General features: G+C 36.7%; 2 protein-coding genes and 1 long non-coding RNA gene across 7 annotated transcripts in view; all 3 read left to right on the top strand.

Moving 5' to 3' along the window:
• The window catches only part of LOC137089240 (polymeric immunoglobulin receptor-like), a 33,878-nt gene extending 21,178 nt beyond the window's left edge, over window positions 1-12,700 (top strand). Inside the window, exons 1-10 of one of the 4 annotated variants that reach the window (XM_067452774.1) lie at window positions 4,753-5,013; window positions 5,147-5,458; window positions 5,701-6,006; window positions 6,091-6,121; window positions 6,284-6,337; window positions 6,772-6,866; window positions 7,035-7,063; window positions 12,027-12,098; window positions 12,184-12,240; window positions 12,316-12,700. In XM_067452774.1, coding sequence (XP_067308875.1) covers window positions 4,959-5,013; window positions 5,147-5,458; window positions 5,701-6,006; window positions 6,091-6,121; window positions 6,284-6,337; window positions 6,772-6,866; window positions 7,035-7,063; window positions 12,027-12,098; window positions 12,184-12,240; window positions 12,316-12,363 — 1,059 coding nt within the window. In that variant the 5' untranslated portion in view covers window positions 4,753-4,958 and the 3' untranslated portion in view covers window positions 12,364-12,700. Of the gene's footprint in view, window positions 1-4,752; window positions 5,014-5,146; window positions 5,459-5,700; window positions 6,007-6,090; window positions 6,122-6,283; window positions 6,338-6,771; window positions 6,867-7,034; window positions 7,064-12,026; window positions 12,099-12,183; window positions 12,241-12,315 lie in introns of those variants that run through there. The other 3 variants (XM_067452775.1, XM_067452773.1, XM_067452776.1) reach the window with 3 other exon arrangements.
• Window positions 12,701-19,109: 6,409 nt separating this feature from the next.
• Window positions 19,110-20,695, top strand: LOC137089890 (polymeric immunoglobulin receptor-like). Its single transcript, XM_067453454.1, has 3 exons — window positions 19,110-19,176; window positions 19,842-20,156; window positions 20,391-20,695. Exons 1-3 carry the CDS (start codon window positions 19,110-19,112, stop codon window positions 20,693-20,695), a joined length of 687 nt encoding a protein of 228 aa, XP_067309555.1.
• A 45-nt stretch (window positions 20,696-20,740) lies between these two features.
• Window positions 20,741-25,415, top strand: LOC137089243 (uncharacterized). 2 transcript variants are annotated; one of them, XR_010907652.1, is made up of 5 exons: window positions 20,741-21,028; window positions 21,223-21,311; window positions 21,436-21,488; window positions 23,631-23,693; window positions 24,779-25,415. It is a non-coding gene; the product is annotated as an uncharacterized lncRNA (long non-coding RNA). The 2 variants fall into 2 exon arrangements; XR_010907651.1 differs by having other exon boundaries at window positions 20,742-21,311.
• The last annotated feature ends 902 nt before the right edge of the window (window positions 25,416-26,317 follow it).

Genomic DNA, 26,317 nt, shown 5'->3' with positions numbered 1-26,317 from the left:
ATTCGGGCGGAACCGGAACCGAGGCGAAGCAATCCCACGAAGATCAAGAACACACAGGAACCACAAGACACACTGCAACGATCTGACACAAGACACAAGCTGTGTCTCATTTCAGAAGGCTGTGTCCTCCGGAGGTCGCATTTTAAGGGTGCATACGTCATAAGGCCGTCTCATTTCAAAAAAGGGAGTAGGACTCTCCAAATGCGGCCTTCGAATGCCTCCTTCTTTCACAGGATTTCGGAGTGTGCATGAGGTGTAGCCTTCATGGCTGGAGATAACCCATAATTCTTTGCGTCGCCGTTAACAACCGTCATATGTATATTTTTTTATATTATATGAAAAAACGGCACCACTGCCAGATATACATGCGAGCGTTGGTGGGGTGTTTAAAATTTAAGTTCAAGCTTGTTTTTATTTTTAAGCTCTATTACCTCAAACAGATAGTTGTGGTTAACAGGATTACAACGCTTTAGTGCTTTTTAAACGTTCAGAACAGTACATTGCTGTCAAGACAAGAAACATTTTATAGTAATTTTCAAGTTATAAATAATTTTCATTCATATAAACTGGCATTAGAGCACAACGAGGCTGAATGTGTTGGCATAGCAACGTGATACTTCCTGCCTGTGTGTCCTACGAAGGACGTCTCGTTTAATTCTGATTGAGGACACTCCTTATACTGCATCCTGCACAGGACGTGTCCTCCGGAGGATGCAGCCTTCGAAATTTAACGAAATGAGACACATCTAGTGAATTCATGAACCGTGACACTTCAGGTGTTGGGATGATGTGAGTACTGCATAGCATTATTTTTGTAGGCTTATTGCACTCAATACCTCCTTTTAACTTAAAGCATTTTCCTCATAGTAAATAGATTCTGCTCTAGATTTCATAAAATCATTTTTTTTTCCGCCTAGGCCTATGGACTATTTCTTTACTTACATGTGTAAAACAGACCCAAAATAACCAATTTCTGCATTAGTCTGTAAAATGAGAACTACAAAAGAGAACATGACAATATTACCCAGAAACACCAGAGGGAACCGCTTTGATATTGACTGTATCGCAAATAATTCATTTACAATCAAACACCACAGCAACATTGTAAATCAAGCTGTTTTGACTCAATCAACCACAGAGCATGAATGCAGGAGTGAGAGAGATGTAGAAAACATCAGAAAATTATGCCGGGAATGTTTACCTGGAAATATCAGGCAATTTCTCTATAATGTAATAGAAATGTGTCTATTTATGTTCTGGTCAATAATAAAATAATTGACCAAATAATTGTTTGTGAGCACAATCTTAAGGGGTCATGACCTTTTTAATTTTTTTAAATACTTTTGTCAGAGGTCAACGACGTTTGCATAGTTTTTACATTCAAAAACATAAAAACGAATGGGCTTTTTTCTACCCTGGTTTTGAGCCTAGCTCCTGGAATGCTATTTATTTATGGATTGAAGACTTAGAAGTAAACACCCACTGCTATGGTTGGATAAAAGTTTTGGATATATAGTATCATAGTAGAGTCCCCCATACACCTGCGGGGTACACACTGTTTGGACTTGTGGAAAAATGGCAACCGGAAAGATTCACCCATACATGTTCGACCCAGAATCTGATCTCAAATTGTAGGACAATGAACCAACACCTCAAATACAAAGGATATTCCAGCCTATTTTACTCACATAACATGGCATGCGAATCGGTGGGCTACAGAATTAGGTGTTCTTCTGTAGAAGAGCTGTTTCGTTGCTCAATAGTAGCTTTTATAAGACTAAGAATGATGTTTTCAGCTCCGAAAAATACAGTATATTCTTATATTACGATGAACTTTTATATATCAAAAAGGAAAAGTTGATTTCTCAATTAATGACCCCTTTAAAATCAGCTACCCAATAAAACAACTGGAGAAGTCAATAGATGTAGGAAGTTCTTTAAACCCTGATTTGTGCCTTTTTAATGGGAAAACAAAATTTAGAACAAAACAAATCACTACAATATACGAAAAATATTTTTGAATAATATATTTTTAACACACACACACACACACACACACACACACACACACACACACACACACACACACACACACACACACACACACACACACACACACACACACACACACACACACACACAGTCGTGTTTTCATGTTTAATGGGGACTTTCCATAGGCGTAATGGATTTCATACTGTACAAACTGTACATCCTATCCCCCTACACTTCCCCTGCCCCTAAACCTACCCATCACAGGAAACATTCTGCATTTTTACTTTCTCAAAAAAACTCCTTCTGTGTGATTTATAAGATGTTTTCCTCATGGGGACCTAAAAATGTCCCCACAAGGACAAGGATTTCGGATATTGCCATCTTTGTGGGGACATTTTGTCCCCATAACGTAGGGATTACCAGGTCACACACACACACACACACACACACACACACACACACACACACACACACACACACACACACACACACACACACACACACACACACACACTCACACACACACACACACAATCAATAAATTTTCACCCATTTTATTTTAAAAACATGGAAATGCATCAAAAGTATACATTTTCTTGCATACAGGCGCTGTAGTGGTCAGAATTTACTTCAAACGATACGTAATGAAAAATAGGTCTAGCTATAGTTAAACCATAAATGTTATACATTGACTGATTTTCCATTCAGAAATGTTTCTCCCTTTTGTGTGAGATGCTGTCATAATTCACAGAAGACAAGAGGAAGTTGACATGAGACTAATAAAGAAGAAACTCAATCACAAAACTTTCATAACCAAACCATCCTACAGTTCATTCTATGTTTTCTTCCTTTGGCCCATAACAGGAAAGCATATGTAAGGCTAAGGAAGATGCGCTTCCACTTTAAAAAACATTTCAATAAAATGCCATGAAATTGTTTCAAGTTACGTGTCGGCTATGGTTAGTTTTCCTCTAAAAGCAACCAGAAGCAGCAGCAGTCAGCGGTTTGAGTGAGGAAATTCCACGCTAGTCTCAAGTCTGTGGCGGGGGAGGCTAATGAAGTAATTGTTGCAGCTAATTCTGGCCAAGAACAGCCCACATAAACAGTACATGACCAGTTACCTAATACCAAATGATTATTTTGCATGTGACGGCTCACATGATGAAAGAAGGTTCATAAGTTGGGGCGGCAGTGGCTCAGTGGTTCATGTAGGTTGTCTACAAACCGAAAGGTTGGTGGTTCAATCCCCGGTTCCACCTGACCAAGTGTCGAAGTGTCCATGAGCAAGACACCTAACCCCAGCTGCTCCCGACGAGCTGGATGGCGCCTTACATGGTTGACATCGCCGTCGGTGTATGAATGGGTGAATGTGAGGCAAAATGTAAAGCGCTTTGGATAAAAGCGCTATATAAATGCAGTCCATTTATAAGTTGTGATGAGTTTGACAGTTTCACTGAGAATCAGCTCATCAGTTTGAAATGGATCAACCAGCCGTGTGCATTTAGTCATTGTTCAAATTGTAGATAATTGTACCAACTCTTTTGCACACATCTGCCAAAGCAAATGCAATTTGTTCAAATTAAAAAGAATGTGAACAAGAAACTATTTGTTCAGAGACCTGAATTGATTGTTTTGAGAAATCTCTTTCGAGATTTGAGCCAAGACCACTAAATGCTGTTGCTTTGTCAGTTCATCATGACCTCACAAAGTTCTGTTAAACACATTTAAGTACAATAAATCTCTTAATTGCATCGTGTCTTGACTTTGTTTGTTAATGAGAGGTTTTGTAAGGCTGCATTAACTCAGGACTGAATAGCCTAAATACTGTGTTTTGAGCGTTGAGTAGGTCAACTAGCTGTGCAGAATGCACCAAGCTAGATCGCGTTGATCGTTCTGCCACCCGGAAGTATCTTGGTGCCGATTGTTTTAACTTGTCAAGATAGTATTTTCCCTCTATCTTCTAGCATGCCATTCCCTCTAACCCTTGGTTATCTGATGTTCTTCGTGATAACCAAACTTAGAGCAGCAGAGAGAAAATGGTGTAAATCAAACGGCCCATCTGAGTATCAGTCTCTGCTCTCTTCCTTCCCCCTAAATAGGCACTTGTACATTTAGCTTTGAAACAAAATCTTCCGCGATCATCTTGTCTGTCAGTCTATGGTTTGCTCTCCTGATGAATGAAATAGTTATAGGTAGGGATGCGTGATGAATCAAACCACTGTGGGGCAAGGGGAAATGGTGGGGATTTCAAATGTTTTTAAACTTAAAATGCATTTTGTTGTCCCGTTTGTGTTTGCATTGTTTTACTACTTACACATTTATTTTAAGTATATATCATTATATTATTTAAATACTCAGCATGGATTTTTAGGGGGGACAGCCTCCAGATGGGGGGGTCCTGTCCACCCCCACTCCCCTGCGATTGACGTCCCTGCGGACGTAGTGATGACATCACTGTTTGGCAAAATATACCGATTGGCTGTACACACGAAAACGCAAGATTGTCGTTTTCAGATTTATCCACTCTGGGACCCGGTTTCAAAAAATATTGGATTCGTGATTCCAAAATGCCGTACCTATGTGAACAAAATGCTGATATGGTACAAAATGAATACATATACAGCTAAACGCGTCTCCGTGTGGACGGGGCATAAAGGTATTTCAATACTGGGACTAATGGGCTAATTAACGAGACAACAGGTGGGAATAATGAACTAATCAGAACACAGCAAAACTAGGTCACTAGGGAAACACCAAGAAGCTACAAAATAACCAAATGTGACCTCTTTAGTAAAACTACGGAAACAGAGATGTAAAAGTGTGACCAGAACATTACTTGAAATCATTCTATCCTCACTTCTCTTAGACAGATTATACATTTGAGTGTTATGAGAGGAAAAGGGAAGTGCAGCATTTACTACAAACACAGTTAGACAGCTCAAGATACAGGAAGAGAGAATTACACAATGGACACATACACAAAAGTATTCTACATTTCAGTCGGGTTTTGGCTCATTTTATGTGAGTATTAAATGTTGTTCTGTTTGTTTCTAAAAGATCCTGTTTATCATTTTAACAGATTTTATGCCCAGCTGTTCATGTTGTGTTTGATGTGGTTTATGTAAAAATATAACCAGTTTGTGTGTTTGTTTAGGTGTTGAATGCTCCAGCCATTGGACAAATCCTGTTTTAACTATTAAGCCTGGAGGATCTGTCACCATCCCATGTCATTATGACGAGAGAAACCCACCGCAGAAGAAATACTGGTTCTCAGAAATCAATCAAACTAAAATATACACAGACACAACAGAGGAGAATCTGTCAGTAATTGATCATCCTGATCAGAGTCTCTTTACTGTGACTATGAGAAACCTGCAGAATGAAGACACTGGACATTATTATTGGGTTGTGGAGACTGAAGGACAGCCGGCTGCCACTTATAGGTTTTATCTCAAGGTTCAGTCTGGTATGAGGTTTTGTAATTGTTTTAATCACATTCTAATGTCTAATTCTCTGACTTAACACGCGCGTGTGTGTGTGTGTGTGTGTGTGTGTGTGTGTGTGTGTGTGTGTGTGTGTGTGTGTGTGTGTGTGTGTGTGTGTGTGTGTGTGTGTGTGTGTGTGTGTGTGTGTGTGTGTGTGTGTGTGTGTGTGTGTGTGTGCGCGTGTGCGTGTGTGTTATAATCTCAAATGACTCTGTGTGTTCAGCTCCTGATGTGTCTGTGGTGAGCAGCAGTGTATCTGGACATGAAGATGGTAATGTCAGTGTCCAGTGTTTCTACAGTTCTGGATATCAGAATAAACTCAAACAGTGGTGCAGATATAAAGATCAGAGCTGTTACCCAGTGGGGAGGACTGACACATCCCAGAATCCATCAGTCCAGATCAGTGATGATGGGAGAAGCTCCTTCACTGTGCTGATGACTGGACTGAGACTCAGTGATTCTGGATGGTACTTCTGCTCTGCTGGAGAAGCACTGAACCCTGTTCATCTCACTGTAACTGAGGAGGAAGGTAAAACATGTTCAAGAATTAAACATTTTGCTACTACATATGGAATAAAATAACTGAAATTGCTTTGTTTTCCTCTATTGACAGTAAACCAGACTACAGACAATCCAAGTGACTCGTCAGTATTGAAACGTTTCTTATTAAAATGAGCTTTCAGAATAATCTTTCTTGGCTGTTTTGTTATCAGTGCTCTATTTCCTTGATATCTTTGTCTTTAATCCTTACGTAATAATTTCCTCACTAACCTGGTGATTTTTCTTTCTTTTTTCTATCTTTGCAGAAGTGAAACAGAAAACAACAGCAATAGTAAAGCTGTCAATGAAGAACAAAAAATGTACTACATCTTTATTGTTTAAAATAAAATAAAGCTTAAACTAATTATAAATGCTATTATGCTGAATTGTATTAAAGTTTAATAAAGATTTGGTGAAAGTTTAGTTCAGATGTGTGTTTTCTGGTGCTTTTATTCTGCTGAATTTCTTCCAGAACTCTCTCTGCACTCTAAAAAATGCTGGGTTAAAAACAACCCAAGTTGGGTTGAAAATGCACTAACCCAACAATTGAGTTGTTTTAACCCAATGGTTGAGTTGTTCTTACCCAGCAATTGGGTTGTCTTGAGCAACATTTAACCCAACCACTGGGTTAAAACAACTCAATAGTTGGGTTAGTGCATTTTCAACCCAACTTGGGTTGTTTTTAACCCAGCATTTTTTAGAGTGTGTGCTTTTTAAAATAATCGATTTGAAAGTGTTTTCTTATTTCCCACAGATATCCTCTGAGTTTGTGGCTTGCAGTGTCAGCTGCACTTCTGCTGCTGTTAATTCTGGTCGCTTTTTTCACCTGGAAATGGAAACGGAGACCCGGTATGTTGTTCCATTTTTATTTGTTTAAAATTTCAGTAATCTCCAGGCTCTGCCACTTTATCAGTTATTTCAACAGCACAGGTTCTATAGATATACATTCTGTTAATGTCAAACATAACTTTTTCCCCTTTTTAAAACAAATTGAAAAAAAAACCCTGCAAAACAAAGAGAGAAACGGCAGCAGGACCATTGACGCGGTAAGTCTTAATTTATGAGCATATGGTCATGAAAATCTTTGCATCACAATATCAGTGTATTTTTTTGTTTCTCCAATCGTTTTGGCTATTTTTTTTAAGGGTTAGTTCAGCCAAGACTGAAAATGTGATGTTTATCTGCTTACCCCCAGTGCATCCAACATGTAGGTGTGTTTGTTTCTTCAGTAGAACACAAATGAAGATTTGTATTAATATATAGCTATGATCGCGCCTGTTTTCACCTCTCATAGAATTGTTACCCATTCACACCATTATATGACCGGCACACAGCAACGGTTGGAGTTAAAAATCTTCATTTGTGTTCTACTGAAGAAACAAACACACCGACATGTTGGATGCACAGCAGATAAACATCACATTGTCATTTTTGGGTGAACTAACCCTTTAAGTCTTAGCATTCTGTAAATTGTAAGTGTAATTTTCAACTGTTTTATGGGACATCACAACCCTATTGTATGACTGCAAAATGGTGCAACTCACCCAAAACATTTGGGGGTGACAAAAAAAAACTACAATGTAAGAATGTAAGATTTTGTCTAACTTAATGTTATTCATTTATTTAATGATGGAGCAAAATATACTTTCATAGTGAGACCAAAATGGGTTGTATGTGGTTCTCTCAAATAATATCTGATGAATGCCACTTGTTAATATTATCTAATATTACAGAATGAATATCTCAAGACTGCCAGTTTTTTAAATGTGCCTCATACCAGAAGTTACAGTCTTGCCATGAGGTTCATGATGCCTATCCACAGCAGTGTATCAAAACTGATTTCTTGTTTATGAAGATTAAATTATCAATCTTTATTAAAACAACAACAACAATAATAATAATAATAATAATAATAATAATAATAATCTGGCACACAATAATTATGAAATGAATTGATGAAATATTAGTGAAGAATATTTTAATTCCAATATTAGTTACTTGTGAACCTTAAGTGGAAATCTGTGAGCCATTTATTAATGAGTTACAAACATTATTATTCTGTGAAAGTGAACCTTATAAAGTGATTGTCTGTGAACAATTTTTGAGTTAAAAACATTAATAACCTGTGAAAGTTTACCTGTAAAGTGATCACCTATGAACCATTTATTCATAAGTTACACAAATTAAAAACCTGTGTAAGTGAACCTTAAAGTGAAGACGGGAACCATTTATTAATGAGTTAAAAACATGAATAACCTGTGAAAGTTAACCTTAAGGTAAACTGAAGACCTGTGAACCATTTATTAATGAGTTAAAAACATTAATAACCTGTGTAAGTGAACCTTAAAGGTGCCCTAGAATGAAAAAAATAAGAGTTCAGTACATGGACATCACATACTGTGAGTATCAAACACCATTGCCATCTACTTCTTATATAAATCTCATAAATCAAAAACACCATGGAAAAAAAGTGCTTCTCACCGTGGCGTTGGGGATCATTTATATGTACGCCCCCGACATTTGCATCTGTCCGACAGGCGGAAATGGAGCGAATCATCAAAACAAGCTGCTCACATGGACACACTTCATGTTCCAGGCTGTTCAGGAGATTTTTCTAACCTTCCAACAGATAAAAAATGTCAACAGTCATGGTTGATGTTTATAATCCGATACCACAACAATTTAATTCAAGATCGTTCGTTTGTTCGGCCCATTTCAAGCAAGCTTCGCTCAGCTTCTTAACCTGAAGAAAGTGGCAATTACAACTATATTCCTGCAAGCAGTAAGTAGTGGTTTTATCCACTTATTGACTGTTTAAACAATTTCTGATTACATTGAAGGTTTCTTAGAGAGACAGCATTGTCTAGATAACGCAAGATGCTAGTACAGTAACAACAGGAAACTCCAAGTACCATACAAAACTAAACAGTGTGTCTAATGACAAAGGGTAATATTATTTTGTATTACACAATACAACCGTAGATATGTTGCTTACAGACCGTTCACTCAATCCTTCTAGCAAAAGTCACCTTTTCCACCATATAAGTTAAAACGAATGTCATTTGACAAGGCTATTCATTTTGTAAAAATATAAGTTATATATTTATATTTTTGAGAACTGAAGTATGGTGTTTCCTATGATGTTTTGCCTATTTGTATTTCAGATTAGGCTCCATCACAGTCACTGCGTAACGTTAGCCTACATTGTGACTAACGTTATATAAACATGCAATATCGTTGATGAAAAAAGACAAGTCTAAAATGTAGACTGAATGACACTTTAAGCAGAACATCTCAAATGGAGATTGATAAAATGCAGCTTACTTGTTTATTGGTGTTTTCAGATCATCCGCATGCGAGAAAGAGCTCGAGTGAATATGGTTGCCAGATTGGACATGTTTAAACACCGGATAGTATACTGGTTTCTTTTAACAGAAAAGCTCCGTTTGGGTGATTTAATTACTGAAATCTGAACGCAAGCTCTTTCTCGTGCACGGATGATCTGAAAACACCAATAAACAAGTAAGCTGAATTTTATCAATCTCCATTTCAGATGTTTTGCTTAAAGTGTCATTCAGTCGGTCTGTGTTCTGTCAGGACGGTCAGGACTCATGACCCCCTTCACTGAACTGCTGTGAGCTGCTGAAATAAGCCAATCAGAGCAGAGTTCAACATTAATATTCATGACTCTTCCAAATAAGGCAAAAACAGAGCATTACATCATATAGGGTTGTAATTGGACCTACAAAACTGTATCTGGACAATTCTTGCCCTTAAATAAGCCACATACCCTCTATGTATATATCAGAGAACAATTTAACATATTGGTTCAAATCATTCTAGGGCACATTTAATGTAAAGTGAACACCTGTGAATAATTTTTTTAATCAGTAAAAAAAATAGTTTTTTTTTATTATTAAAAAAAATTAATACATGGTTCACAGGTGAACAGTTTACATTAAAGTTCACTTTCACAGGTTATTCATGTTTTAACTCATTAATAGATGGTTCATAGGTCTTCACTTTTACATTAAAGTGTTAGTTAACCCCAAAATGAAAATGTGATGTTTATCTGCTTACCCCCAGTGGATCCAACATGTCAGTGTGTTTGTTTCTTCAGTAGAACACAAATGAAGATTTTTATCTCCAACTGTTGCTGTGTGCCGGTCATATAATGGTGTGAATGTGTAACAAGTCTATGAGAGCAAAAAAAACAAAAACATGCTTAGAAAATGTGCACAAAAACCCTGCTGCTCCTGACGACACATTGACACAAACCGATCGGTTTCTGTGAGAAACCCAACAGTATTTTACCTAATATCCAGACGAATCTCATCTAGTATTCCCATCCGCTATTACTTCCATCTAGTAAAGTCAAACTGGCGCAATCATATATATATATACATCAGTTTGACCTTACCAAACAGAAGTAATGACGGATCGCAATACTAGATGAGACTCGTCGGGATATGAGGTAAAAAATAACATACTGTTGGGTTTCTCACAGAAACCGATCGGTTCGTGTCTTAGGACATCAATGTGTCATCAGGAGCAGCAAGGTTTTTGTGTCTGTTGTCTAAGCATTTTTTTTTGTGGCTCTCATAGACTTGTTACCCATTCACACCATTATATGACCGGCACACAGCAACGGTTGGAGTTAAAAATCTTCATTTGTGTTCTACTGAAGAAACAAACACACCGACATGTTGGATGCACTGGGGGTAAGCAGATTAACATCATATTGTCATTTTTGGCTGAACTATCCCTTTAAGGTTCACTTTCACAGGTTATTAATGTTTTTAACTCATCAATACATGGTTCACAGTTGTCCACCCTAAGGTTCTAACTAAGTAACTAATATTGGAATTAAGAAATTCATTATTAATATCTCATCAGATTATGATAGTGCGCTTGTTTTTTTACCCAAAATAAAGTTCTTCTTTATCTTCATAATAAATCAGTTTTGATACACTGCTGTGGATAGGTATCCTGAACCTTTTGTGGGACATCATGGCAAGACTGTAACTTCTGGTAAGGAAAGAAAAAGTGGTTAGTTAAAAGTTAAAAGTAAAAAAAAAAAAAAAGTGGCAGTCATGAGATATTAATTCTGTAATATTAGATAATAATAAAAAGTGGCAGTCATGAGATATTATTTGAGAGAACCACATACAACACATTTCAGTCTCACTATGAAAGTCTATTTTGCTGCATCATTAAATAAATCAGGAATCTGGTTTTGATTTGAATGTGTTAATAATTACATTTATTAAGCATTTATAACATGTGAGTTAAGAAAGGATCACTGTTTGGCAGGCATTGTGTTAAAGTCATCCTTTTTATTCATGCAGTTATAACTGCTTATCAATGATTTATAATGTATTTGTAAATGAGTTATCAGTCATTAATAAAACACCTTTATAAACCCTTTACAAAGGGAACCTTAATGTAAAGTGTTGCTGTAATCGGAAGTAAACAGAAAAAAATATACCAGCTAACAAGGAACGTTTTTAGAACACTGGCACGATTCTCTCAAAGTTATGAACAAACATTCTTCCAATAATGTTAATAAAACATTCGTTCAGACTCATGAACGTAAATGTTAGCACAAAAACATTCATGGAACGTTTGATTTCTGAAATATTTCTTAAATGTTACTATACCCTGCTTGTTTCAGACAGTTCAGAGAATATTCGAAACTAACATTCCCATAATGTTTGGAAAATTATAAAAAGCAATGTTCCCTTAAAACTAACAAAACTGGATGTTTTGAATTTAAAAAAAGTAACGTAATGGACAAAGTGAAATTTGAGTAGATATAGATAGATTAGAATTGAGCCAAATTGATGGATGCAAGCCTCTCTTTGTTTCCATCTTCTGGTTAGCACGGGTTAGCCTTGTTTCTCTTTTCATTACATTGGGTTGGCCATGAACCGTTTGTCCATTTAATGAGTCTTATCGGTTTCTTGATGTATCTTTTTCCTTGTTGTTTTCTGTGTTCGTGAAATGCAGATCTACAGTGAACCCGAAGAACCTGCACTATACCTGCACTACTACAGCACTATAAAGGATACATGCTCAAATGTAAGTAAACCAGACATGACATAATGGCTCAGAAATATGAAGATTTCATGAATATCATGTTTAATTACTATCCCTTTCACCACAGGATCCCATCAAGGATATAATATACAGTACTATTAGTGATGCTCCTGGGAGTGAAGCAGTAAGTTTACAGAAATATTTGATTTAATGTATTTATTGTACTGCTGGTATATTGAAAATGATCTCCCACTTCCAGAAGCCTCCAGCAGGTGGCGCAATATACAGCACTGTGACTCCTCACTAACAGCTTCAGTGAGAATGGCTGATCTCAGTGATTGTGGATGGTACAGCTGCTCGGCTAGAGAGGCACTGAACTCTCAGTCTCAACTCACGGTCACATTAGGATTAGTTTTTCCACAATCGCTTTGGCTAAATTCTCAAATTGTCTTGGAAGACTGTGCGGTAAAGAGGGAGACCATTAATATTCAGCGCAAAAAACATTAATTTGGCTTTAAAAATCTGCTGTTGGATGCTAAATTTAGTTTTAAAAGTCAACATGTAAATAATGTATTTTATGAGAGTACTAGGCCTGCTGTAAAGGGATAAACGCGTGTAACTGGAATATACATGTAAGACGTTTCTACAGGATAAAGAAATTACAGTAACTGTGTCCATAGTGTGTGTGTGTGTGTGTGTGTGTGTGTGTGTGTGTGTGTGTGCGTGCGTGCGTGTGTGTGTGTGTGTGTACGTGTGTGTGTGTGTGTGTGTGTTCCTGCAGAACATTCCTCTTATCTGACTAACACTGAGTTTTTGTTTCTGTTTTGTTTTAATATTATTTTACTGTAGGCCTACTCAAGTTACTCATTTTGCTTAGTAACTTTTTCACATAATGCATAGCACAAACATACGCTTATGAAAATGAACAATGGTTCTATTAGATAGTAAAAAGCATTACCAATTGTAAACCACACAGATACCATATAGTTAAACTATAGATTTGAAACAAAACCATGGTTAATTTGTGGTTACCGTTGAATAAATACATTAATTAATGTATTAATATTATTTTTGCTGGTTTTGTTTGTTATAAGACCATGGTTTATTTTTGTTAGGGTAGCTAGGCTATATTAACTATGTGTGTGTTCATACAAATTCATGTGTTCACCTTCTACAGATTTAAATTTAAAGACACTAATTTAAAGGGTTAGTTCACCCAAAAAGGAAAATGTGATGTTTATATTCTTACCCCCAGTGTATCCAACATGTAGGTGTGTTTGTTTCTTCAGTAGAACACAAATGAAGATTTTTAATCTTGTGTTTTTCTATGAGAGTCACTATGAGAGTAAAAAAACACATACACATACAAATCCATATTAAACCCTGCTGCTCTTGGTGACTCCTTGATGTCTTAAGTCAAGACACAAAACGATCGTTTTTTATAGAAACTGAACAGTATTTATGCTATTTTTTTTCTAGTATTCCCAACGCCATTACTTCCGCTGAAGAAGGTCAAAACAATAGCGATCCTAGATGTGTCTACATAGATGCCTCATTCGACCAATCCGTGCAGGCACTAATGAGGATTATATATATATAAATTGTGCCGGTAATTTGACCTTCTTCAGCGGAAGTAATGGCGTTGGGAATACTAGATGAGATTCGCCTGCTATGAGGTAAAAATATAGCATAAATACTGTTCAGTTTTAAGACATCAATGTATCGTCAAGAGCCGCAAGGTTTAATATGGATTCATATGTATATGTGATTTTTTTTACTCTCATAGTGGCTCTTCTAAAAAAACATTGACATACATTATATGAGCAACGGTTGGAGTTCAAAATCTTCATTTTTGTTCTACTGAAGAAACAAACACACCTACATTTAAGAGTGGGACAAGCAGGATAACATTTCAAAAACAAACAAACAAAAAAGTTAGGAGTGAGAGTTGAAGTTCACTTCATTTTGTACAGTTGAATTCCAGCAAGAAATATTAATTGTTATTTCCTGAAAATGGTCTTAATGGAATTGTGGTCTTTTTTGGAAGTCAAGAAAGTACATATACTCACGAGGTGGGAGATGCCTTCAGTGACCCAATAAATTAAAAACGTTGTATAAAAAAACACCTATAGTTTCACATAATGTATATAGGTAGTTTAGCGTATGACATAATCTAAAAATATGTTGACATTTTTATCATTTCATGGTTTATAGTTGATTACTGTATAAAATGTATAAAATACAAAATAGTATTTTTAATGTCTATTATGTCTCTATAAGTTATGTCTCTATTTCTTATAAATATGTGACTCATTTTATAGAAAATATGAGTAAATAAACCATAGATACAGAATAGTCATTATATAACAGGAACGACCAATATAACAATGATTAGTTTTTTGTCTATAAATGTATGAACAGTTGTTCCCTTGTCTAATAAAACATACAGTATAATATATTAAAGTGTCTCTGGTGTTTCCATGGTTTCTACAAAATAACAACGTAAATCCAGGGTAACTCAGGTATGTTCATTGCTCAGGTCATATGATTGGCAACGCACAGGAAACAGCCTTATTTCTCTGGATTTAAATGTGTACACATGTCAACAAAATATATAACACTCCTCTAGTGGTGACCTACAGCTGGGGGTGCAATATTTACAAACCATGATACACAATATAGATAAATCTGGCCGCCATATATTGTCATATGTCCATAAATAATAGATTCTGCTAAACTTAGGGTTATAGAGATTTCATGATCAAATCTGTAGATAAGTGTTTTATTTATTAATTATTTATATATATATATATATATATATATATATATATATATATATATATATATATATATATATATATATATATATATATATATATATATTTGTCACCTAGGCCAATATAGGATATTTATTTGCTTACATGTGTTGTTGACCACAAAAAAGACCCAAAATAACCCATTTCTGCATTAGTCTTATATTGTAAAATGAGAACTTGAAAAGGGAACATGACAATATTACTCAGAAACACAAGAGGAAACTGTTTTGCCATTGACTGTATCGCAGTTAATTCTCATTCAAAATGTAAAGTCTACACTGTTAGCAATTTCTGTCAATTTCACAGTATTTAACTGTAAAATAACTTTTATTTTACTGTGGAACAGTTATAGAGTATGCTACTCTATTTTCAAGTTGCATTCTGGGAAATATCTAATAGCTCAAAACCAATCACAGAAAGGCTTTTATTTCCTGCTTGGAGAAATAAGTAAATGACACAGATGCAAAAACAAGTCAACTGCAAAGGTGTGAGCAAATATTCCTGCTTTTTCTCTCCATATTAAATTTGTTTGGTTCATCTTAAAAAAATTAAAATTAAATTTAAAAAACAACACTCCACTTAACAATGCAGTCACCTCACACTATACAGTGTATGCTTACATACACTGAGATTTGTGGCGACACAGTGCAAATACTAATATTTATTTGTTTTCTTACCTTTTTCTGTACATTTCCCCATCAATATATGGACATAAATGGGTTTCTGTCTTGAGTTTTACCACATTATGAGCAAGTGAGTGTTAATGTGAACTGCTTCCGGAAAAAAAGAAGAAGAGCTTTTGTGTGTTTTGTTTAAGTCAGTCAAATAAATGTTCAGCATGCTAGAGTAAAACATGCAGTGTTCCTATGCAAGCACTGTGACATCTCTGTGGAGACATTATTTGCCTTTATTAATCGTTGCCAAAGGGCACAAAAACATGGTGAACTTCAGATTTGCGTGTGCAGTTCCTCAGTGCCGGTGCACTTTCCAACCCCTCTCCACACTTAAGTCACACATGTACCGCAAACACAGAAAGGCCGCAAAAAGCACGAACAGATCTGAACAACACGATCTGAATTCTAGATGCAGTGTTGAAGACTATACATTTGTGAACATCTAAGATGGCACATTCGAGATGTTAAAAAAATCAAATGTCTGATTGTTGGCTGCAAAAAGTATTTTAGAGTGAAGTCATCATTTGTCTCTCAGATTTTATATCAAGACAGGTAATTAACATAAACTGCTAAGATAGGTACTCCCTACCTATATCCACCCACCTACCACCCTACCTACTAACTTACTTACCTACCTAACTCCCTACTACCTACCTACCTACCTACCTACCTACTGACTCGCTTGCTAAAGGCTCAAAATAGCCTCACACTAACACGGTAGCATAATGAGGGTCCCTACATGCAAACCGAAGCATTGAGAACTTTGTAAGAGTACAAACAGTTTAATAAGAAGATACCTTATAAACATAGTGCCTTACGCGTTCACGGACAGACGCCATCTTGGAAAACAGTCTCGACTCATCAATCCACGAGCGCTGTTCTAAGTGAGCTGGTCGATAGGAATTAAGTTTGTGAAATGTAATAACATGGACATTTTTAGTTTTATTTATTTATTTTCTCTGTTGTGTTCAGTGTTTTCTTCCGGAAACAACGGACCATATGAGATTCCAAGTCACAGTTCATCACTTAGCACAGCGCTCGTGGCTCGATGAGTCGAGACTGTTTTCCAAGATGGTGTCTGTCCGTGAACGCGTAAGGCACTATGTTTATAAAGTTTCTTTTTATTAAACTGTTTGTACTCTTACAAAGTTCTCAATGCTTCGGTTTGCATGTAGGGACCCTCATTATGCTACTGTGTTAGTGTGAGGCTATTTTTAGCCTTGTTAGTGGTATTAACTAGCGATTTAATTTCACTATTCTGTGCTCCATAGACTAGCGTTATAAGCTAATCTGTTTTTAAAGATAAAACTCTTTACATTCGATTTCCATGAAAACGCATCCCAGAGAACGATCTACTCGGTAACCATCTGTTAATTACCCCTAGGTTCATTTCTCACCGGAGTTGTCCTTTAATAGTAAAAACTAGACATTAATATTTATTCATTAAGCAGATTTTTTTTTTAAAAAGTCCAAAATCACTTACAAATGAGGAACATATCAAATTAAACTTTGGATAAAACAATGTTCATTATGTAAATTAAAGATGCCATTTTGTATATTAATACTGCTTCAGCTGCCTCATTTGTGCCCGCACGGAGTGGTCGAATGAGGCATCTATATGTAAGATATCTCACGCTATTTTGACCTTCTTCAGCGGAAGTAATGGCATTGGGAATACTAGATGAGATTCGTTCTATGAGGTGAAAAATTACATAAATACTGTTTGGTTTCTCGCAGAAACTGATTGTTCCGTGTCTTAAGATATCAATGTGTTGCCACGAGCCACAGGGTTTAATATGGATGTTTAATATGGTGTTTTTTACTCTCATAGAATTACACCCCATTGAAAATCTTTATTTGTGTTCTACTGGAGAAACAAACACACCTACATCTTAGATGGCCTGCAGGGGTAAGCAGATAAACATCACATTGTCATTTTTGGCTAAACTATCCTGAAGTGCAAATCTGCCACAAGATTGTATTGGCTAGATGTTTTTGTTACATGCATGGCATGCCTAAAGTAGTTGTTTTTTATTATTAAAGCAACTTTAATTGTTATTAGCAGATCCTCAGCCCAAGCACACGCTCTACACTTCACCACAATGGTAACGTCCAAAAACACTAACATAACACACACTTTTAAATAACAACAAAACAAAACATTAAACATTAAAAAGTCTCTCCATTTTCTCATCTCGTTAGAAATGCATAAAATAGCACTTTATTTAAACATTTACCCTCCAAATGCAGCCCATTTGCAAAGCATGATGGGAAGGGAAAGTCCTGTTTGTTCGGCTTACTTGATTGAATCATGCTATTCCAAAATAAACACATCAAGTTATGTCAAAGAGTGACGGTTTTAAGTCAGTTAAGCATGAATCAATTACATTTGAACCAGAAACCTGATATAATGGTGATAAATCAATATGAATTGCTTAAATAAAGTGAACGGCATCATAAGTTCATTTTTTTGAGTGTATTATAAATAGCATCTAACAACTATTTGCACTTACTGCAAAGAACTGCTACTTCTGTCAGGACCACTAGGACCACTAGCGTCAAGATGATTGATAGGATACAGTTTGGATTGGCGGTATGATTCTGTTCTAGGCAAGACCTCCCAGGAGAGAGAGCAGCAATAACCCCACTTAAGGTAAGCAGAACAGAACCAACATAACGTATTGCAGATATCATTAATGTCAACATCTGCAACATAATTCGGGAATTTAGTCTGATTCAAGGGGAATCAGATGGCCAAATCTTCACTGACAAGATGAGGAGCTGGGGATGGAGGAGGGTAAATGAGCTCTGGAGAAACGTCATATTTGCTGATAGAAGGAGCTTATATCCTGTGATAGACATCATTTTTTTTTTTTACTGAGTATCTATATACAACAAGTGCAAATAGTATACCTTGCTATTCGCACAATCTAGCCTAACAATGCCTGGTTGGGCCAAACAAGATTTTAAAAAGGCACACATATTTTAATGTCTTCAGTGGTGTAATCAGTGAAGCGTAGACAAATCCATCTTTTGCTGAACTTGCAATTCTCCCTTTTCCCATCCCTTCAAATCAGAAAGGCATTTACGTTCAATAAAAAATATAAAAATTACTACATATGAACTCTTTGTGGCTCTTATATGCAAACTGAATAACAGATGATGATGTAGCAGACATTTCCACACATAGTTAAGAGCTAGCTCTCTCCACATGATCCTTCCTGACCTGAGTCCTGCTACCTTAGCGTTAGTCACGTGCAGTTACGCTTAAGAAAACCACACATCATTGGAAAGTGTCAAACATCAATTATTAACTAGAAATATTAACATAGAGTAATAATCATGAATATTTTGAACGGGACTCGAGTGGACTCGGAAATAAGCCCAAGTCCTAACATGTTAGAGTACGAGTCAATTCCAAGTCCAAATGCACACAAGTCCATGACGAGACCGAGACCATTAAAATATGGTCTCGAGACAGAGTTCAAGTCTTGAGGATACAAATCACTGACTTTAATGCATTTTTGGATGTCCTTTGAGAGGCTGCTCACTGCAGAACCAATATGTGGAGCTTGAAGATGCCACACCCTAACCCATCAACTCCATACGAGATGTCCGAGGGAACTGGAGGTCAGTGGCTCTGCAGCGAGCACCACTGGTTTCCATTGTGTACAAGCTTTGCTGTGAACCACATTCATCCACAAAGATGAGCAGAGACAAATCACAAACAAAAAGTGTCAAAAAGTGTCAAAAAAACAAAAAGTGTCTTAAAAAGTGAAACAATCACACATGTTCTCAGGCAGATAAAGGGAGCATGGTTCTGGTAAAGTGTCATCATATGATTATTTTTGATTGATAAAAATGAGTGTTTCTAACTGCAACCCCAGACAGAAACAGATGGAAATGAAAGTGTGAGCAGAACTTGAGATCCAGAGTCTGTCCTCACCGCATTTAGCCATGGGTGGCGCAAGACGACTGAGAGTTATATGAAGGAGGAAAGGGGAAGTACAGCAAACACAGCTAAATAACTCAAGATTCAGGAAGAGAGAAAAACACAATGGCCACACACGCAAAGGAAAAAATGTTCTACATTTCAATCGGTTTTTGGCTCATTTTAGGTGAGTATTAAATGTTGTTCTGTTTTTGTTTCTAATGGATCCTGTTTATCATTTTACAACAACAGATTTTATGCTCAGCTGTTCATGATGCTTTTAATGCACTTTATGTGAAAGATCAAATTATTTATTTTATTTATTGTTAATCCTGAATATTATAACGTTTGTGTGTTTGTTTAGGTGTTGAATGCTACACCGGTTGGTCAAATCATATATTAACTATTAAGCCTGGAGGATCTGTCACCATCCCATGTCATTATGATGAGAAAAACCCACCGCAGAAGAAATACTGGTTCTCAGACATCACTAAATCTAAAATATACACAGACACAACAGAGGAGAATCTGACAGTAATTGATCATCCTGATCAGAGTCTCTTTACTGTAACTATCAGAAACCTGCAGAGCTCAGAACACGATGGAGATTATTATTGTGCTGTGGAGACTGAAGGAAAGCCGAATGTCACTTATGAGCTTCGTCTCCAGGTTCAGTCTGGTATGAGGTTTTGTAATTGTTTTAATCACATTCTAATGTCTAATTCTCTGACTTTACACGTGTGTGTGTGTGTGTGTGTGTGTGTGTGTGTGTGTGTGTGTGTGTGTGTGTGTGTGTGTGTGTGTGTGTGTGTGTGTGTGTGTGTGTGTGTGTGTGTGTGTGTGTGCGTGCGTGCGTGTGTGCGTGCGTGTGTGTGTGTGTGTGTTATAATCTCAAATGACTCTGTGTGTTCAGCCCCTGATGTGTCTGTGGTGAGCAGCAGTGTATCTGGACATGAAGATGGTAATGTCAGTGTCCAGTGTTTCTACAGTTCTGGATATCAGAATAAACTCAAACAGTGGTGCAGATATAAAGATCAGAGCTGTTACACATCCCAGAATTCATCAGTCCAGATCAGTGATGATGATGGGAGAAGCTCCTTCACTGTGCTGATGACTGGACTGAGACTCAGTGATTCTGGATGGTACTTCTGCTCCGCTGGAGAAGCACTGAACCCTGTTCATCTCACTGTAACTGAGGCAGGACCAGGTACAAGTTAATTTAATAAATATTTTGCTAAAATAAAATACAACACAACTAAAATTGTTTTGCTTTCTTCTTTGACAGTAAACGAGACCACAGACAATAAGAGAGACACGTTAGTATTGAAACGTTTCTTATTAAAATGAGCTTCCTCTCAGTGTAATCTTCCTAAAATGAATCTGTATTTGGCTGTTTAGTCATCAATTCTCCATTTCCTCTTTTTCTTTGTCTTTAATGCTTATGTAATCATTTTCTCATTGCCCTGTTGATTTCTCTTTTCTTTTCTATTTTGGCAGAAATGAAACCGGAAACAAAAATAATATCACTGAAGGCAGAGAAGGACAAAAAATGTACTCCTGTATTGTTTCAAATAAAAACAATGAAGCTTAAACTAATTATAATTCTAAGGCTGCAATGCATTACAGTTTAATAAAAGTCTGGTGGAAGTTTAGATAACTTATTTTCTGGTGCTTTTTATTCAACTGTATTACTTTTTCTGTTCTTTAAATGAATCGATTTGAAAGTGTTTTCTTATTTCCCACAGATATCCTCTGACTGTATGGCTTCCAGTTTCAGCTGCACTTCTGTTGATTCTGGTCGCTGTTTTCACCTGGAGATGGAAACAGAGACCCGGTATGTTTGACCTGCACTCCATTATTAATTCTTTGAAAGTTCATTTCATGTCTTTTATCATTTATTTCAATAGCACATATACATTCTGTTCCTTTATATATATTTTTTCCTTTTTAAAATAAAGAGCAAGATAAACACCAAAACAGAGAGAGAAACGGCAGCAGCACCGCTGACGCAGTAAGTCCTGTATGAGCATCATGAACATGTTTGTATCATATAATATCCGTTTATTTAATTGCTTTGGCAAATTTTTTACTTCTTCCTATACTATGCAAGAATGTCATTGTCCAGCTGAATGCTACTGTGTAGTTTTTTAAATGGCGATTTCAGCAATAGTTAAATGTTTGTTAGCCTAATTAATAATGTTGTAGTCCTACACACACACACACAAAAAGGCCAACAGGAAATGTTCTCAGAACTTTGGCAATAACATTCTTATATATATATATATATATATATATATATATATATATATATATATATATATATATATATATATATATATATATATATATATATAAGTAATATATAGTGAACAGAAACGTGCCACAAAATGATGTTTGAAAAAAAAGTCAAAAATGTGACTGTTTGATTGGAAACACTGGGTGTCTACATCGCACTATAGTCCATACTGAACGTGACAAAGTGACCGTTGCGCATCTATGTTTCCTTCAAATCAGAAGTTGTGTAAGCGCTTGGAGTCTGTCAGAAATAGAACGCTGCATCAATTTAATGCCGGGAATTCGTCATGTTGCACCGCATCCAGTATAAATTATAATGGTATCTACGTATTTACTTTTGTCATGTTGTATAGCGCCATTCGCGTCTGGTTTAGACACATTTTAAAACTATAATTCAGATTTCATTACAATGTTTTTTTAACATGTTTATTTGTGAAGAGTACCAGTTCATTGAGAATCAAGCATGTCATATGCAATTTCAATTGCAGGCCTTCAATGATAACAATAACCAAAATGGCTTTTAGTTATTGTGCTAATTGTAGACAATATAGGCCTACTTTTGCACATCCAAATGTTTTCGATGTGCTTAAATGAATAAGATTTTAAAATCTGGCATGACAAAGAAAGTAACTGCTACTTATTGTTTTGGTTTTGGGAGACAAAGCCATTTATACGAGACTCTGTTTCCCTCTTGTGGTTTACACCGGTTAGCCAATGCTACGTTCCACCTGTAGGAGCGAGAGGTCATTTGATGTTAACACAATTAGCACTTTGTTAGCATAATGCCAACAGAATTAGCATGTTGTTAGCAAGATGCTAACATGATTAGCATGTTGCCAGCATGATGTTAACACAATTCCCATGTTGCTAGCAAGATGCTAATATGTTTAATATTTTGCTAGCATGATGCTAACACATTTTGTCATGTTTTTATCATGTGTTAACCTGAAACTAATTGCTATTACATTCTGACATTCAAATGTGAAGATATCTCATTTTGGTTTTGGGTTGCTAGGGCATGGCTAGAAAGTAGTGAAGGTGATTCATGATTGGCTGTTTTGCTGCCCCGAGTCAAACGAGCCCACCCTCATGTTTCTATGACACTTATGGAACTTGTTGCTAAGGTGCTCTAAATGGGCTAGGGAGTGGCTTGATAGCTTCACAATGATCCTGAAAAAGTGATTGGTTGCCTGGGGAAAATGACCTCACCACCTTGTCGTCATGACATTGTGATGCAAAGTTACGTATGTTTAATTCAAAATCCCTATAAGTTCCCATAGGAATGACGTGTATGTGTTTCATGGGCTGTCCCTTCACCATTGTATTTTATGGGGCAGATTTGGGCAGCTGTTGCACAACAGGGGTACAGCTTATTGTTTTGAGGTTTGTTCTGACTGAGCCTGCCAGTCTCTTCAAATGTGATCATCCACATATTTCTACATAATCAGGAAGTCATCAAAGTTCGTCCCAATACAAATACTATGGGACTTATTTGACCGCCGGTCGAACTTCGCACACCCAAACTTTTAGAAAAGAGAAAGCACACTTCTCCTCAATAATCTGCATGATTTGAAACCTCATTCATGGGACTATGACAAACGGTGCAGGAGGAGTAGCGCGCAAAGTGTGGAAGAGCAAACTGTGCACACCCCTCTTCATAGAGGCATTCATCTCCAGACTAATCAAACACTTTTTAGAGTGAAATATGCGTGGGAAATTTATTATTATTATTATTATTTTTCTCCCCTTACACCTCCTATTACATTGGGCTGGTGTTGTCCATATTGTGAGTAATAAGTTTATTTCATATGTATATTCATTTTCTTCATTGTTTTCTGTGTGTTTGTGTGAAATGCAGATCTACTCGAACCCTGAAGAAGATTCTGTGATATACAACACTATAGATGATGAGCACTCAAATGTAAGTAAACCAGACATACTACTACCACAATGTCTCAGAAATATGACATATTCAGTTTAAGATGCCATGAATATACAATATATTGTAAAAAAGTATTGGGACACTCCTTCAAATCACTGAATTCAGGTGTTCATTCACTTCCATAGTCACAGGTGTATAAATCAAACACTAGGCATGCAGACGCTTCTACAAACATTAGTGAAAGAATGGGTCGCTCTCAGGAGCTCAGCGAACTCAAGCGTGGGGCCGTAGGTTGACACCTGTGCAATAAGTCCATTTGAGAAATTTCCTCACTTCTAAATATTCCACGGTCAACTGTTAGTGGTATTATAATAAAGTGGAAGCAATTGGGCACAACAGCAACTCATTAAGTGGTAGGCCACGTAAAATCACAGAGCGGGGTCAGCACATGCTCAATAGCTACAGACCTCAAAACTTTATGTGGCCTTCAGATCAGCTCAAGAACAGTGTAGAGAGATCATGGAATGGGTTTCCTTGGCCAAGCAATAAATCCAAGCCTTATATCACCAAGTGCAATCCAAAGCATGGGATGCAGTGGAGTAAAGCACACCCTCACTTGACTCTTTCGTGACCAATGACTCTCCCAACTTTGTGGGAACAGTTTGGGGATAGCCCCTTCCTGTTCCAACATGACTGCGCTCCAGAGCACAAAGCGTCGGTCCATAAAGACATGGATGAGTGAGTTTGGTGTTAGGAACTTGACTGGACTGGCCTCAACCCATCAGAACACCTTTAGGATGAATTCGAGCGGAGACTGCGAGCCAGACCTTCTCGTCCAACATCAGAGCCTGACCTCACAAATGCGCTTCTAGAAGAATGGTCAAAAATTCCCATAAAGTTTGTGTTTTTAGGCCCCCAAAACGCCGTTGTTGTGTAAATGAACGACCAAAACGCATAAAAAGTTTTCCATTTTTTGTTGAAATCGGTTTCGTTTAAACATCCCCTTAGAAATAAATGGCTATTTTCTACCCTGATTTTAGATTTTAGTAAGTTTTACAGAAACATTTTTTAAATGTTTTTATTGTTCTGCTGGCAGTAAATTAAAAATGTTCTCCCACTTCCAGAAGCCTCCAGCAGGTGGAGGAATATACAGCACTGTGGCTCCTCACTAACGGCAACAGTGAGAATAACACAGGAAGAGAAGAGGACTATCACAACCATATCAACAGATACAGACACATTGGAGGGGAAGTTCATAAGTTAAGCTAACTTTAAAAAGGAACCATATGAACATAGGGTCAAGAAAATAATGTTGTGCTGATGGTAAATTAATATTGGGCAAGTTCATAACTAGCCTTCTTTGTCAAATGGGATTGTATTTTAACAGTGTGTATATATTTTGTAGTTATACAGGCAGATAAAAGGTACCTACTCAAAATTGTACCTTTAGGAGTACAACAGCTCGTCACTGGGGCAGTACCCTTAAAAGAACATTTGTTATTACCACAATATTACCACAAAAAGGTTCATCGTAGTACTTGAAGGTATGTTTTTGTAATCCAATGTACTAATATGTACCATTTAGGAGTAAAAAGGGTACAGAGATGTCCCTTTAAGGCTACTGCCCCAGTGACAAGCCTAAAGGTACAATTTGACACCTTTTTATCTGTATTTTTATAAAACCTACTTTTAGTTTTCTTACACAGTTTTCTTATCTCTGTTTCCATTTAGAATATTATAAACATTCAAATTTTAAAATAAAAAAATAGTTTGTAATTGTATGTGTAAAACTTTGTAATTGTATGTGTAAAAATCTCTCTCTCTCTCTCTCTCTCTCTCTCTCTCTCTCTCTCTCTCTCTCTCTCTCTCTCTCTCTCTCTCTCTCTCTCTCTCTCTCTCTCTCTCTCTCTCTCTCTCTCTCTCTCTCTCTCTCTCTCTCTCTCTCTCTCTCTGTGCGTGTGTGTGTGTCAAATGTCCCCACAAGGATAGTAAAACGTGAGATCAGCCCACAAGGGAAATGGAATAATAAACTTTATAAATGATGCTTACTTGAAAATGTTTCTGTGATGGATAGGGTTAAGGTTAGGGGCTAAAAATACAGTTTGCCCAGAATCATTATGTCTATGGAGAATCCCCACAAAGGCCCTGTTTACACCTGGTCCTAAAATAAGATTTGGTCGATTGGATCAAAAGTGGACGACACTAATACAGGTGTAAACAGGGTCTAAAACATTGAGCTTGTCCACTTTCGACCACTTCCAGATGTAGCATCTGAACCAATCAGACACACAATTATTAATTTATATAAGATATTGATAAGATATTGGTTTATGAATGTGGAAAGAGTTAACTCTTACTCCATTCCCCAATTGAAACTCCACAATGCCTATAAAAGACTTCTCATAAACCATCGATGAAGGAAGATGGGCATTGTGTGCATGATTATAACTCTCTTGTTCAGTGTATTTTGTATTATATACTGTTGTATGCATGCTTTATGATAGAACGATAGTGGTGTAACAAGATCTCGTGAGATTAAAATGTGACATTTCTCGTAGAGTGGAAAACTGTCTTGTGATATTGCCATGACGAAGCGTGAGATGAAATTAGCATAGAATATGGCAATGCTAAGATTACATTACATCCTCCACTGTCGTTTTGCT

The sequence above is a fragment of the Pseudorasbora parva genome, chromosome 9, assembly GCF_024679245.1.
Source record: "Pseudorasbora parva isolate DD20220531a chromosome 9, ASM2467924v1, whole genome shotgun sequence".
NCBI classification, from domain to species: domain Eukaryota; kingdom Metazoa; phylum Chordata; class Actinopteri; order Cypriniformes; family Gobionidae; genus Pseudorasbora; species Pseudorasbora parva.
The sequence above is the reverse complement of the archived record's forward strand: the minus strand, read 5'-3'. Positions and strand labels throughout refer to the sequence as shown.

Bases quoted from the DNA above. Each gene is read 5' to 3' on its own strand.
- LOC137089890 (XM_067453454.1), top strand. From the start codon at position 19,110: ATGTGGAGCTTGAAGATGCCACACCCTAACCCATCAACTCCATACGAG. The intron at 19,177-19,841 runs GTCAGTGGCTCT...GTGTTTGTTTAG, and splicing joins GATGTCCGAGGGAACTGGAG to GTGTTGAATGCTACACCGGT. The intron at 20,157-20,390 runs GTATGAGGTTTT...CTGTGTGTTCAG, and splicing joins TCGTCTCCAGGTTCAGTCTG to CCCCTGATGTGTCTGTGGTG.